Source organism: Catharus ustulatus, chromosome 8, assembly GCF_009819885.2.
Source record: "Catharus ustulatus isolate bCatUst1 chromosome 8, bCatUst1.pri.v2, whole genome shotgun sequence".
NCBI lineage: Eukaryota > Metazoa > Chordata > Aves > Passeriformes > Turdidae > Catharus > Catharus ustulatus.
This window is the reverse complement of record NC_046228.1, coordinates 31,160,965-31,176,892: the sequence shown is the minus strand read 5'-3', so window position 1 is coordinate 31,176,892 and position 15,928 is coordinate 31,160,965. Positions and strand designations below refer to the sequence as shown.

At 48.2% G+C, this 15,928-nt stretch overlaps 1 protein-coding gene across 3 annotated transcripts in view; it reads right to left on the bottom strand.

Annotated features, from left to right (window-relative positions):
• ASCC1 (activating signal cointegrator 1 complex subunit 1) overlaps window positions 1-15,928 on the bottom strand; it is a 36,658-nt gene that overhangs the window by 10,902 nt on the left and 9,828 nt on the right. For 2 of the 3 annotated variants that reach the window (XM_033065931.2, XM_033065932.2), the window contains exons 6-9: window positions 12,782-12,918; window positions 10,557-10,676; window positions 6,314-6,435; window positions 4,147-4,226 (exon numbers count right to left, since the gene is read on the bottom strand). In XM_033065931.2, coding sequence (XP_032921822.1) covers window positions 4,147-4,226; window positions 6,314-6,435; window positions 10,557-10,676; window positions 12,782-12,918 — 459 coding nt within the window. The remainder of the gene's footprint in view (window positions 1-4,146; window positions 4,227-6,313; window positions 6,436-10,556; window positions 10,677-12,781; window positions 12,919-15,928) is intronic. The other variant, XM_033065933.2, reaches the window with a different exon arrangement.

Genomic DNA, 15,928 nt, shown 5'->3' with positions numbered 1-15,928 from the left:
CTCCTCACCCCAGTGGATTTTTTGTTTGGTATTTTTAACTCTAAACTTTCCAAGCAGCCACCTCCTGTTAGGTATTTGTTCCAGCTGTCAGTCCTACTTTGGATCTACATCTTTACCATCTCGCTGAGGATAACAAGATGTTCTTACCCTTTCTGAACACCAGGCAGTCTTGATCCTCACCTAACACCAGTTCTTTAGCTCTTTGATTTCACCTCAGCTTAGAAAGACATCAGGAAAAGACTCAGCCTCCTTAAATCCACAAACAAAAATTACACAGAAGACCTGGGTACAATGGCTGCAGAACATGAGCCACGCTCCTCATCTGCAAGTGGAGCTGGCTCTGCACAGGGGCAGGTGCTAATTTCTTTAGAGCTTGGTGGGCTTGGGGTATTTTGAGGGGTTTCTCCAGGCCGAGGTTTTTCTTCTCCATTTCACCTCCGTCCATGGCATGGCATGAAGTGTTTTAAACTGAACTACTGCACAGCACAGCCACTGTGCTGCTCTTACCCAGCAGGACAGACACTCTCTCCAGTGCATCAGCCAGCAAATGCACTTTTCCCCTGCTCCCACTGAAAGCAGACACAGTGCCATTAACTCAACACATTTATGCAGGCCTCAAAAGAGAAGGAGCCTTATCAAATGATGCCTTATCTGACAAAGAAGCCCTCCCTGGGCACTCCTGCAGCCCTGCTGCTGGACCAGGGCATGGCAGCATGTGTCACCACCTTGGCTGATCCCGTTCCCAGTCTTCCATCCCAGCTTAAAGTCTCCCCTAATGCCCTAAGACATAAGATGTGCAGCTTTCTGCTGCTGTACCTCAGTAGCTGTTCCCTCAATATTTTATCTTGTAAGCTGTTAATGCACGGATCTGTGCTAAGCGGCAGGGTTCAGCTTTTTCTGCACTCAAAATTTGCTTCCTTCTTGTTTGAATGAGGCAAAGGCCATTCACTTACTTCTCAGCCTCAACTCAAGCCAAAATTCATTCCATTTTCACCCAGTGAGAGTCCAGGTGGTTTTCTTCCTTTGCCTTAAACGCGAAACAGAAATTTTTGGCCGCTCGGCCCTTTTGCATTTCTTTTCATTTTTATTTATTCACTGCAGGCTTAGTTGTTGGTGGTTTTTTTTTTTTTTCCCTACTAAACAAAAATAAATAAAAGCCCAGAGGCAGCGCAGCCTCGTCTCCGGAGATGCCGGCAGCTGCCCTGGCCGCCTCCGTGCCAGCGCTGTGCCAGCTGCGGCGCAGGGCATGCGGCCACCGCTGGGACACGGCGGGAGGCCTGGCACAGAGCTGCCAGCATCTCCCCTGGCCCAGCCCTGCCCCAGCTGATGGGGCCTTTCAGCCAGGAATTGTTGCCTCCTCCCTCTGCTCCATGAGGGATGAGACACTTTGTTACCGACCCGAGCACAATTTTGGTGTGTGACTGGGATGTTCAAAGCCAGCCTAGATGGAACAGGTATCACTCCATGTGAAGTGGCCCATGAAGCATCCCCAGCTTTTTGTGACTTTTTGGGGCAAAACCAAAGCTTTGCTGGACACAAATCTTTTGGGTCACACAGCCCCTTGGGCTCTCAGCTCCACCTATGCCAGGAAAGCTTTTTCAGGGATATTCTTCAAGACAGAAGTAATTTAAACTCCTAAACGCAAGTCATCCTACAGGATCTATTTTCTGAGCAGTGTGGGAAGGTAGAGGCCTGCACAACCATTTATTAGCACAAATAGGAGTGTATGTTTAACTCTGCGGAACGGGTAGAACAAAGGATTATTAAATAAAATTCCGATTAGTTCAGCTGAAAGCAAAATACCAGCTGGAGCCTGGTGTAGCGCAGGCATGTTATCAGCAAACATGTGCTGCCAGCGCATCTGCACACATACACACACACAGAGAGCTCTGACCATGGGGAGCCTCAGCCTGGAACAGCAGAAACAAACCCCTGCCATGGTGCTCCGTGCCCCAACAGCTCTAGCCCTGCCCTTGGCCCTACAGGGCTGCACAACGGGATTGAGAGTGATGAAACCTGAGTTTTTCCACTTACCCTCCTACCAGCAGCCATGCTCTGTTAGCATTCCAAGTGGGAATACAGCCACTCGAGCACAGCTATCACTGAGTCCCACTGCCTGGAATCACATGTGGGGCACATGGTTCTCCCTCCCACCAGCCTGCAGCCATGTTCATTAACAGCCCGTCGTTTAAATCCCCGTGCAAAAGTTAACGAAGCCACTTTGCGAGAGGGCAGCCTCCCGAGCAGCAGATAAATAATGGATATAAAAGCAGGCTGGGAGGGAACTGGCGCATCCCTGCAAGGTCATGCTGGAATGCATCAGTGGCTCACTGAGGCTGGGCTCCTCTGGTAAGAAGCCTGGAGCTATTTATGACTCATGTAATTAATTAATGCCAACGGGCCTTCTGCTGTAGGCACGTGGGAGACCAAAGGGAAATACGAAGCGGGCAGGTTAGGAAATGTAGTGGAGGTGGGAGAGAAGGATGACATTTCTTGTGGCAAGACAAGCTTTGAAGTAATTACCAGCAGTCCAAACAGCCAGCAGCTCTTTCGGCTACGTCAGTACAAAATCAATTAGGAGCTTTAAAAATGCATCAGGTTCATATTTCCAAGAGCATCAAGAATAAGAAGTAGCCTCAGAAGGAGAGCAATTGCGTTTCCAAGCACTGCAAGCAAGACCCTTCCCCAGCTCCTCAGACCCCACGAACGGTGTGGCCAGCAGAGGGAGCATCATTAATACCTTCCCAGTCACAAACAGTTTGGGATGAGGGCACGGAGGAAGACCCACAGTTTGATTTTATGTGTCTCTAAAGCCTGAGGAGAAGTTTAACAGAAGCAGGAGAAAGGAGCAAAGGTGAACACAGAGAAAGCAGAGTCCTGCAGGCACTCAGGGCTCTTGACACACATCTCCCCGTTCCAACGCTGAGAGCTATCCAAAACTGCAGATCACATCAAGAAAGGGACCAGGGCTGTGGCTTCCCTGCTCCAGCTTGCAATACTGCAGTCTCACACCGCACACTCAACATGTGGTGACGCTGAGTCATGACACCGTGCTCGAACAGACCGTTTGAGGACAATGAGAGCTTAACCTAATTTTGTCCCTTTGTTTGTCCTCTGCACACAGATCAATCAGTTCCACTCCCTGCCTTTACATCCCCCTGCATCCAGTGCCTGATACATTATTAAGACTGTAAATACAAATAAAGAGCACCCTTCCCCTCCTCTGGGAGGGCTCTAAAGTCCTTCTGGGTTGTCCAGCTCCCACCCAGCCTGCATCATCTCTCAGGTCTCATCATTACCAGAATATCTTCTTACCGGTCCCAAATGTATCCATGCATTGTCCTCGCTCCCTCTTATCAGAGCTGCCTGCAACAAATCCTCTCACACAATGAGGATTGCAAATTTGCTTACAAGCCGGTGCTGCTTTCTGTTCCTGTTCCTCTGTGCATTTCTTTTCTCTCTGGACACTTGCAGGGGTCAAGCATCACAGCATCAGTCTGCCACAGCCATCTGGACGAGCAGCACAGGCTGCCTGCAGTCCCAACCCTGGTTGGCAAAGCCTGGGAGTCTGCAGCATGCTCCCCTTTGAGCCTTACCCAACCTCCACAGTCTGGGGGATTGTGGTTTCTACCCTCTGATCACTGCCAAAGCCCTCAGATCCTGGTGGGACTCCCTACCACTACCCACTATTTTTCAGGAGCAAATCAATAGCAGAGATTAAAAACAAGAAGAAAAGAGTAAGTGAAACGAGAGTGGGGTTTAGTTTCATAAATATATATGAGTAGAACAAGAGTGATGAAGAGCTTCTTTCTGGTGGGCTGAGAATCAACTCGAGCCTGAGTCTCCAGGGTAAAACAGGAGCAAAGTAAACGACAACACGAACACCCACTTAGCATTCGTGCTTCATATTCCTGCTCTGAGCCTCAGCAGCTTTAGGAATGCTCCTGTTAAAAAACTGTAATGCTCCCAATTACAAGTGATCTGGACTGTTTATTTTCTAAACAGAGTCCCATCTCCCCCACATCCCCCACAACCCCAGGAGATCCTATAAGCCTAAGACAAAAGCAGTTTGAAGAGGTGTTTTGACCTCTTTTGGTTATACAATATCCATAGCTGGCTCAATTTCCCTAACTGTTTCATACTGACCTTGAGGATATTTTGGCCATTAAATGACTCCCGCTCCATGAAAGATGATTTACCAGTCATTGTGTTGTTTCGTTCTTCAGCTGTAGAGAGAAAAGCCACCACCAGAATGAGCTTCAGATGGGAGAACTCTGTGTGCTGTACTTCACCCCCCAACTCTGTCCCTCCCCAAAGTTAGCTGCCAGCTAATAAACAATCTTTGCCCAGCTCTCAGTGCAAAAAAATCTCACTTCCACTTGGATTTTAGGAGGAAAAGGGCTGGAATCGGTGCCTCTATTGGGATCACCTCTTGTTAGCAGGAGGAAAGGCCTTAAATCACAGCTACTGCTGTGGTGATTCTGTAGGGCTGACTGCTCAGGGCAACACACCTGCTTCTCTCTGGCTCTCTTTCATCCCACATCCTGCCATGTCAGGGTGAGAGACAGTGCTTGCGTGGCCTGGAACAGCACCAAATTCCAGGCTGAGCATGCCAGCACAATGCCAGGCGGGATATGGACGGCACTGACACAAAACTCTGCTGCCTGCACCATACGTGTGGTGTGGATGTTTCTGTGGGGTGGGCACACAGCCACACACACACAGAGACCTTCAGAACAGCAGCCCAGGCCTACAGCAGCTGCCAAAAGTCTGAGATCCATTTCCCCAGAGCACGTCGGGGTTTTTATATAACACCCAAATACAGGATCTGCTCTTTCCACAGGACCTCTGCCTCACTCGGTGAATATATTCAGTACTTCTTTTTCATCTCCATCATGAACTGTGAAGTCCCCCTCACATCCAGCTTGCTATTCAAATCCTGTGTGGAATACAAAGCGATTTCTATGGCTGCCTGCGGAATGCTGGCGGAATGCTCTCCCCATTGTGTCTGAATGCCTCGCATGCCTCATGGGGTTGTGCAGGATATAGACTGGGGATGCCAGACCTAGCTGCCCATGTGCCTCCCCTCACACCCAGCCACATCAGCACTCTGGGGTCACATTTTCAGGGCTCAGTTTGAGAGCTGAACCCCATCTTTAGAGGGTTTCTATGCTGTGGGGTGTGCTTGTTTGACTTCAGTAGCAGTCAGACCCAAAACCTGCACAGAAAATGATGACACAAATCACCTGCTGTTATCACTGTCCCTGCAGAGATTCACAGAGGCAACAGCAAAAGCATTCTTGACACAACCTATTGCAGTGCACAGGGGCCACCGTGCCAGAGCACGCACATTTGCACACAGCAAACCAGGCTGTAACATGCTGCCCCTCCCCAGAGATGATGCTTTTAGGGCTGCTTTATAAAGTAATGTGATCAGAACGGTGCTACAGACAGCCAGAGCAGACCATCTTTTGGCAGACACAGCAGACGCCACACACTCAAGAATAGCTCACATTCAGCTTCGCAGACGTCTGCATCTGATTTAAGGAGAAAGACAATGGAATCACTTTCCTAAAGAAATGGGCAATCTCTAAGTTGACCAAAGAGGATTATGTTTTCATCTTGTCTGAAGGTCAGCACAACACATGGAGTTGTTATCCAGTTTCAATTTAATACTGGGACACAGAGAGCCCAAGATTTTACCTCCATAAGGAGCAGCTGAGGTCACTTGCTCTGTTCAGCCTGAATGAGACTGAGGGGAGACCTCATCAGGGTCTGCAGCCTCCTCACAAAGGGCAGTGCAGGAACAGCTCTGACCTCTGCTCTCTGTCACTAGGGACAGGACCCAGGGGCATTGCAGGAGCTGTGCCAGGGGAGTTTGGATATTGGAAAAAGGTTCTTCCCTCAGAAGGAACACTGAATCGGCTCCTCAGGGCTGCCAGAGCTCCAGCAGCATTTGGACAATGATCTCTGGCACAGGGTGGGATTGTTGGGGTGTCCTGGGCAGGGCCAGGAGCTCAACTGGATGATTGATCCTTGTGGGTCCTTCCCACTCAGGACATTCTGTGATTCTACTTGAACATATTTTTCCCTAGCCCAGACACTATGAGTGCTACTGGGTGACAAGGTTTTGAATCTATGACTCTTGCTCATTGCTTTTTTCACTTTCTTCTGGGTTTTATCTGCAGACATCTCCTCCCCAGCCCTGTAGGTAAGAAAAACCACACTGAAAAAGCAAACAACAAAAGCATCTGCTGAGCAACGGGACTACTTTAAATGCATTTAGCAGCAAGGATGAATGCTCTGTACATACTTGGATCTTTCCTGAAGAGAGTGTTCATGACTGTGGCATGCAGCTTCACCCTATCCCACTCTTTAAGCATCAGGCCAGAGGCCACAAACCGCTCCACCAGCTGATCAGCAACCATCTGCAGTCTGGGAAGGCACAAACAGAAAGAACAGGGCCATGTAAAACAAGGAGCCTCTGCATCATCAGCTTTTGGCTTCTCAGCCAGGAGGGCAGCAAGTGTGAAATGAAGTCTCTGCATGCACACAGGAAAGAGAGCTGGTCCCTGATGGAAAGCAAGCAGAGGTATCAGGATTCAGCTCTAATGCAAAAAGTTCTGACTGTTGCGCAAAGCTTCCTCTGTGATCGCTTCTGCTGCAAATATTCCACGAGGAAGGGCAGATTTAGCACAGCAGAGAGCTCGCTCACAGTGACAGATGTTACTGGGAGCTGAAGGATGCATCTTTCTACTGCCAGGAAACACAATGTGACTCTCCTTGCAAATGCTAAAATCTGCACACCCGCAGGGGCTTGGGCACCTTGACTCCCAGAGGATCTGCTCAGGGACTGCTGCAGCCTGGATCCTCTCTGTCCCACATAACCAACCCAGTCACTGGGTTTGCTTTCTGGGAGAGCCCAGAACGTGGTGACAGCGGGCACAAACCCAGTCAGCACATCTTGGTGAACACTCCAGCTTTGGAGCTACTGAGCAAGCAAAATCCAAGGACTTATTCCCACATTGGTGTCTGAGGGCAGACCCATCCTAGGACAGGCAGCAGGAGAGGGATCAGAGCACTGCACTCATATCTAAGGAGCTGAAGGAACTTCCAGGCTGCTGCTGTGCCCAAAAAAAATTCTGCAGTGCCTGATTCTTACCAAAGGCAGCGAGGATATGCCAGAATGAGAGCTTCCCATCTCTGAAAATCTCCAAAAATAAGGCCAGGGGTTATTAAGTCAGCACAGAAGAATCTGAGCTTCTCTCAGCACGTCCCAGGGATTAGAGAGCTTTCTGCTCCGTGAGGTCCCACCATGTTGGTGTCTCAGCTGTGGCAGAGCATGGCCTGTCCCCAGAGCCTGGGGCTGCCACGCTCCAGATGCCAGCTCCAACCCCACTGCTGGCTTTGGACTGCCCCTCACGGGCTGCCAGCCCCCATGTGACCATTTCAAGACTCTAAAACTACCAATTGTCATGGCTTTCTACTATTTTCTGGCTTTACTTCAGTGATTTTTAAAATTAGCAATGACAAAGATTAAATGAATATCATTACAGACAATACTAAAACAAATTAACGGAGAATAGCTCAAGTGAAAACGGTGCTTTATTACGTTATAAAGTTAATCAAGGAAATAAAACAAATTAGAATGAATTATAATGGAAATTATTTGCCATGTGGGAGGCATCAGAGCATGATCCCTCTTTCAGTCTGAGCCATTATATGTGCAGAAGGGCTTGCCAACCCCTAATTCTGTCTGCAGTTATGCAAGCTAAGTCAGGATAAATCAAATCTCCTGCTTTACAGCTTAAGCTGATCAAGATCATCCAAAGATCAGGAAGGAACTCCACCCCTCAGCCATGCCAGGAACTACACAGAGCTAACAGGACATCTTGCATGAGACAGGAAGGCACACACCTCTCTCCAGCACAGGCTGCAGCAGTCTGATCCAGCACAGGAAGCCACGTGGCTGCTACTCTCCTCTAGTATTGGCCTTGCACTCAGAAACTGCTTTCCCATTTCCATAAGCAAGGTACAGCAGGTTTCAGCAGGCAAGAGGTTCAAGGAGCTGCTCAGCAGCGATGTGTGTCACAGGCCAGAAAACAGAGCAGGGTTTTCTGGAGAGATCACCATTAGTCCCCTCTTTATAATCACTGCTAGTCCAACACAGTGTCTGCTGGAATTTCTAAGGAAGGAAAGGTTGCTCTCCACCAACACAATAATACCTTTTTTCCCTCTGCAAAGCTAAATGTTTTTCTGGATGTTTGCTAATAGCTGAGGAACTATATCAAGGGAGAAGTGCCAGGTGAATGATACAAGAAGGTGCTTCACCCAGATGGTGGTGGGGCACTGAACAGTCTCTCCAGGTTATTGTCACTGGCCCCAAGGCTGCCAGAGCTCCAGGAGCATTTGGACAACACTCAGGGACAGAGTAGTGGTGGTGGGGTGCCCTGGTCAGAGCAAGGAGCTGGATTCCGTGAGCCTGATGGGTCCCTTCCAACTCAGCCTATTCTGTGACTCTGTAAATTAATCTGCAGGTGAGGGCAGCCTGGGCCTAGGATAAAAACTTTAAATTGCTTGGCCCTCTCTGAGTCTACTGCTATGCAAAAAGCAAAACAGCTGCTGTGGAAGAGAGGCCTGGCAATTTCCAGGTGCCATGCAAAGCACAAGGTCTAGTTTTGGTAAAAACCTCAGCTAACAGATCTGAGAGACATCAGTCCTTTCCTGAGAGGTCAGGAGTGCTGTTCTCAGTTTCAAGGCAAGGTGCATTTGAAGACCTCACTTCTCTCCCCTGCCCAAAGCAGCTCTGCCACCCGTGATGCACATCAGCACTTTCTCCAGCATTGTGCCTAAGAGGGCTCTCATCACACAGGGTACAGCTGGCATCTGAAACAGAGCACAGTGCAAGTACCAACAATTCAAGCTGTCCCCAGAGGCAGGCAGACATCACTGTCAATTCAGGCCCAGCTTACGCTCTACAGGATTTCTCTCCCAGCTTCTCAGGCCGCAGACTTATTTTCAGATGCAACCAGACTGGCAAGCACCGCAGCTCAGAGAGAGCCAGAGCTCTGTGACTCAGGAGAAGAGGCCCAGACCTCAGCTCCCAGAGCTGGTATTTTAGGTGCTCTTTACAACAAAACCCACAGAAGGGAGTTTGGGTCGTCCAGTGTCTGTCTCCATCTCATACTTCCAAGTGCTTCTGCCCTCTTTCTCCCTGTGCTCTGTCTCCTGGCTGATTTCTGCCTTGCCTTGCTTCACCACCTGCCCCATCTGTTTTTATCTCACCTCTTTCAGGGTAGGACAGACTTCAAAGTGGAAGAGCCAAGAAAAGGAAAAGACTACAATTCCTACTGCCTCCCAGAAGTTCTTACATTTTTTTATTTTCCCACTCATTTCCCTATCCCACTTCCGATCTCTTACTTCAACACAGCCTCCAAAGTGTGGTTTTAAGCAGCCCCCCCCCGCTGTCTCCCCAGCCCTCAGGGAAAGGATATGCCAGAACATATCCCTTCTTTCCTGAGCCAGTCCCTGCTCACAGCCTCCCTCCTCCAGCTGCACTGCTCCATGCTCCTCTGCTAGCTCCTGCTGTCCTCTAGCAGCGGGAACAGACAATAAAAGGGCACTGCTGTCAGGCAAAGAGCTGGCTGAGGCTCAGACACAGGAAGTAAAGCTCTTTTGGATACTCCCCTATTTCTGGCAACCAGCAGCATGCAGTACAACAGCTCTTATGTTAGTCATAGAATCTACAATGGTTTGGGTTGGAAGAGGTGTTAAAGATTAGCTAGTTCCAAACCCTGCCATGGGGAGAGACACCTTGCGCTAGACAAGGGTGCTCCAAGCTCCATCCGTGTTTCCTCAGTCTTCCAGAAAGCACCAAGAGAAAAGATGTGCTGCAATTGGTGACATGGTCCTTGCCAAAAACAAGATGAAGGAAGGTTGTCTGTCCAGACACTGCCACACCCCGGGCAATGCTGTTTGTAGAGCTGAAGCCATCAGCCACAGTAGTGAACAGCCCAAACATTTGAGCTGACACCAAGCAGGCTTCAAGATTTTGCAGCAGCAGCTCCAACAGACATTTCACACCCAGCACCTGTTCCAGGCTGCTACAGACACACAAACCAACTCTGTAATCAGGTCATGCTCTTCTGAGGACCTTCTGGGCTAACTGGGTTTTAAGAATAATTAAGTACTGCAGAATACAGCAGGCTGCCCAGATTAATCTGGATTGCAGGTTGGGAACTAGACAGTAGAGACCAAATCATCCTGCCTTCTAAGTCATCTCAGGAGTATCTCCTTGGCCATCTTATCCCCGTGTGAGCACTGACTCCATTATTCAAGCTGACAGACTGCTGCAGAAACAAACGACATCCTTCAGCTGCACCACCAGTGACTGATTTAAAGAGCAAACACATCACTGCCTTAACCGCTCCAGGAAGCAAGGATGACTTCATCTTGGTGACTGCTGGCCTGAGGACTGCCACAGCACCCACCAGCTCCAGAGGGTGTTTCCCTGGCACTCTGGGGAGGAATGGAAGACAGGAGCATGGAGAACTCACCTGTCTGAGCCATCTTTCATGTGGACTTTGGCGTAAAGGACGTCAGTCATGGAAGGGTCATCGTTCATGTACTCCACTCCTGCCACCTCCACGGTCAGGGGCTGGCCTCCAGTAATTTGGCTGAAACCCAAGAAATCCCTCATGTTAAAAAGCAGAACATCACACCAGCTCTTGAAATGTAATACATAGTGCTCCTCGTGCACATACCAAATGTTTGGATTTACTACAGGAAGGAGATTAGATACTCTTTTTGCTGTAGTGACACACAGTTTTGATGTTAAGTGAGACTTAAATGTTATATAGAGTCTGTGGGGCAGTGAACTCCTCTGAGGAGTTCTTTTCTGTCCCTTATTTTTCAGCTTGTTTGCACTGAAAAAACCCAAACTCAAAAAGTCTCCCTAATTCCTAAAACTCAAAAGGCTATGGCTGCTATTGCCTTATCACCCCAAGTGGTAAAATAATTTAAATTCATACATTCAGTGTTTCAGACACATATTAAGTCAACTTGTCAGTGCTCACAGGCCACCTCAACATGGATATCTCCATCCACATGTCAGAAAACCCACCAGAAATAAATGGCTCAGGTTCTCATTCCAGAGAGGCTCAAAAGACCAACCATAAACTCTCCAGCTCTCTGATTTTTGCTGGGAAAGGTACTTGATACAGAACACAGCTCTGAGTGCAACATCCAACCAGTAAATAGAGCTGGTTTAAAATCAGCTCCAGCTCTTCATGCAGGATATAATATGCACTCCCACACCTGCAAAAGCTCTGTAGAGCATATCTGCTTCCCAACACGCCACCTCCTTGCCTTTCCCAGCACAGCATCCCAGGGAGGCTGGAGCTGCAGCCAGTGCTCCCTGTGAGTAAGTGATGCCTTGTTTAACACCGAGGGCTCATGGAAAGAACAGGGAGTGTCTAGGCAGGCAGATGGAACAAACACCAGTTAACAAGGTGAGTGTGACTTTGCTCTGACCTTGCTCACTTCTGTTCAGATTTGAGGCTCTCAGCAAAGATTCCCAAGCGAAATAAGCTGAGTGTGATTCACCCTTCCCAGTATAGTTACTGGGAGGGAAACAGTACAAATGGACTATTATGGACATCCCACTAACAGCACTAAAGGTCATGTATTCTAAAAAGGGTCAAAAAGGTCACAGCTACCTTCACAGGACACTGCCTGCACTTTAAAAAAGGAAATGAAAGCTAATGAAGGTTTATGTAGGTGGAAGAGAGCCTAATTAATTTTCCAAGTATATTTACTTGGGTGTGGAAGGGGAAATAAACTAAAGGTTACCTTCAAATGTTGATTCCCCCTTCACTAAAGGAAATAGGGAGCAATGATTTTCTCGGCATCAGTTCAATCCACTTATGAGGAACCTGGCACTTTCCAAATATTGCATTCAGAGCCTCCCCCTGGAAACACACTTGCATTTCTGCTCAACAGCTGAACTGAAGCCATCCTTTTAAAGGCAGAGGTATGAATTCTGGCCATGCATTAATTCCCACAGATATTAGCAGGCACAGCGTAGCCAATTCTTCACGCACCGAGGCAGTAAATAAATGAATGCAAAGGATCCGTGCTCTGTGTGCAAAGGCTTGGCAGAAATAAATAAATAAACCACTCCCCTCAGGCCATCTTCAATTACTAAGCTGACCAGAGATAAGCTAATTACAGCGTCACTGGACCACATTTGCAGCTACAGCCCCAACATCTGCAGCTGGGTGTTAACAGGCAGAGAGGCAGAGCAGCACGGACTGTTTCAGGATGATCACTCCTGATGGCTTCCCTGCACAGCTCCCCTCATCCAGGAATGGGTGTTAAGGACACCTCAGCATCTGCTCTGAGGCACGAGGGAAGTGCCAGAGCCAGAGCCCGAACCCACTGCAGGGAGCATGCAAAGGTAAGGGAGCTGAGCCCTGCCTCTGCAGCAGGCAGGGGACAGCAGCAAAAACTGCTCATGCAGAAAGAGCATGAGGAAGGGAAATGAGCAGAGCAGGTTTTCAGGGAATGTTGAGGGTCTGAGCTGAGCTGCAGATGCTGTAGGGCTCTCTGTGGCTGCTCAGTGATTTCTACTGCCCCTTTGAAACATTCAGCCTTTTTCTAAATTTCTAGAGTTGAAAGAGGCTACTGAGCTGCCCTTCTCTTTGCTGTTCCTTCTCAAGACAGAGTGCTGCTTTCCCCTCCCTCAAGGCCTTGGTGATGCCATTCCTTTCCCACCACTTACTCCACAAAGTCCTCTTTGCATCGCTGCAGGAGGTCACACGCTTTCTGGATCTCTTGTTCGTTCAGGAGCACCAACGTCCCAAGAGTCAGGTGAAGCTTGGCAGGGTTCTGGAACAGACTGCTGCTGACCCCATGATCCTACAAATCAATCCATCACACAGAGATGTCTTACCTCATCCACACACACCCTGCTCCATCGCAGGGATAAATACTACAGAAAACAGGTACCAAGTCACTGGCATCAATCCTTTTATCTCTAGTCATGTTGATAACAACTCAAAGTTGAAAATTTCTCAGGCTCTGTGAGGAAGCAAGCTCAGCCTGGCAGGTGAGGCAGATCCCTGCCTGCTCTTCCATCAGAGCTGCTGAACAGCAGCCTGGAAGATCATTACAGCAGGCTGTAACTCAGGACCTGGGACCTGCAACACTCACTCCTATGGGGTTTTTTTGGGAGGAGACTTCCACAGTTGTCAACGCAGCATCTGCTACCAGCAATGAATTCAATGCAAGCCAGCTCAGATTTAAAACTTAAGTCTACTTCTTGTGCAATAAAGCTCAGACCAGCTGTAGTGACAAGCTCTATATGGTCTCTAAATCCTGTCTAAACACAGGTTGCACCTCACAACAGAAGCACAGTTAATAATAGCTCTGATAACTATATTTTTCTTCTTCCCATATGTCCTGTAGTTTGCTGAGATGAATTAAGTTTGAATTCTCTTAATAAGAAGAGCTGCTTCTTGTTGCTGGGGAGGAACTATTCACAGGTGGAGCAGTGGTTGCATCCAGCTTTAAGAAATGAGCTATTCTGTTCTAGGATACTTATAAAAATACCTCAAGGATGGTTAACACACCCATATTAAAACAATTATTTCCACTTAGTGGCCACTTCCCATCAGCACATTAAATAACCTCCAATTTTAACTCCAGCAGAAGCCAACCTGCCAGGCCATGGAAGCCTTTCTGTATCTCAAAAGAGTGCACCAGCTGAGAACAATAGCTTTGAAGTTTCTACTGCTTGCCAGAGTTTGAAATAAAACCTTTCAGACGTTTAAATGCTGCAGTATCTCAGCCCGTCAAGAGCTTAATGCCCCACATCTCGCTCAGCATTTTTCATGCCTAATGACCACGTGCAGACTCTTCTTTACAGCACAGCTTATGGGCTGGACTAGGGACAAGGCAGGCTGCAAAACAGAGGCCAGGGGCTTGCTCCAGCAGCCACAGCCTGGCAAAAACCAAGGATGGCCCCATTTCACTTTCTCCTTAGCTTCCCCTCCCTGCAGTAAAAATTTTGTGGCTTCCTTTAATTCATGCTGCTGTTCACATGCATGACAGGACATGATTTCTCTCTGTCAGCCTTTTTGTTCCAATGATATCTGCAGTCAGAGAATATTTGGCCCATCACAAAACAACAGCTTGGGTAACAGAAACTGGGAGAAGGTTTGATTTAACCTTGTCACGGACACCAGCCGAGGCCACTCCCACAGAGTGCACAGATGAGGTGCAGCAGCACAGTCCTTTGGAGGCCAGAAAGCCAAAGCCCTGCCCTCATTTTCTGCTGTAAACATGACCCTGCCCCAAAAGCAGCATTTTCCCCTGAGGTTTTCAACACCTGAGTGTAGGCTGAGCGTGGCACGTCACCTCCATGAGCCACACTGCTGCTGTTGGGGAGTTTAGCAGGGAAGAGCTGTGCACAGTGAGCAGGCCAAGACCTAGATAATCCTCCTGGTTTACTCCCTAGTATTTCAGGCAGCTCCTCAAAACCCTGCTTACACTCCCTACTCTTTCACAGGCCGGCAGATCCCACTTCTCCCACACATGAAATAGATGCTGCGTCAGAGGTAGCTCTCCCTGGAGCAGCCAATGTTCCTGCAGGAGTCTCAGCAGCCCTTCCTGGCTGGATACTGCTTACCAGGATGCAAAAAAGCCTGGAACTCAATTATTCTAATCCCAGATCATGATGTGTGATCAGTGATCACTGAGTCACCTCATAGGAACCTACCCTATTGTCTCTCCAAAAATTTATGTTCAAACCTGGGCTCTTTAAGATGTACTGAGAGGCACGAAGAATAATCCCTTTATGCACTATCCATATGTGATGACTGTCCTTTTTAGTTTCTCCCTAACACTGCCCTGTCATGGTCAAAAAATTCTACCTCGTTTCCACTCGGTTGTTTTTTCTCCCTCCTGCTTCCATAACTTCTACCTCTGCTCTCCTTTAGAAGGAACACAGAAAGGGTTTTATCTGGGGACTCCAGCTCTTTGCAAAGCCCAAGCACGTTGTCCCTCTAAATCTAAGAGTCTGTAGTAGGGAAACCATAAACCACAACACACCTGACAAGGCAAGGGCTCAAGCTGCTTAGCTCTTCTACCCTGGCTGTGTCCTTTCTACTGTTTTAAGAGCTCCCAATGTTTGCAGACAGTTCTATGTTTTTTGGATTTTTTTTCCCCTTAAGAGCAGGATACTGCACGCCAGCTATGAGCCCTCTGCCACCCTGATGCACAAACAAAGGAGTGAGCCAGGAAAACAGCATTTGCACAGGAATGCACTGAAGAGCTAAGGGCTCAAAAAACCCTCCCACTTTCTGTCCCTTCCACTCTGAGATACAATACCTCATTAGCAAGGTTTGATATTTACAGGTTGCCATCTATTACAGCAATCATGTTTCTTCTCCCTGCTACATCTGCATCCTGTTCAGCCTGCAAACGCTGTGTTTGCACAGCTCTCAAAGACCCAACTGTGATTTTTCACAGCAATGTTACTGTGAAGTCTCTTCCCTCTTCCACCTGCGTGCTCAGACAGACGTCTCAGTTCTCCTCACTCTGACACTTACATGACTGTGAGATGAGACTTCCAAGGTCATCCAGTCATCCAGCCCTCCCACTGCACCACATCAGTGATGAGCCTGTCCAGGTGAGCCACCTCCCCGTATTTAGATTAAATCAACCTAAAAGAGCCTCCCCTCAGCCCTGCTCCATTTGTCTGCAGCCCTAACTGTACAGCATGAACAACACCTGAAGTGTTCTGTATTGCAGCACAAGGTTTATCATCTAAAAGCTTTTAAAGACACACACACACACAAAAAAAAACTTAGAAAGCATATACCCACCAACATAACGCTATAAAATATAAATGAATGGTTGCCATGGT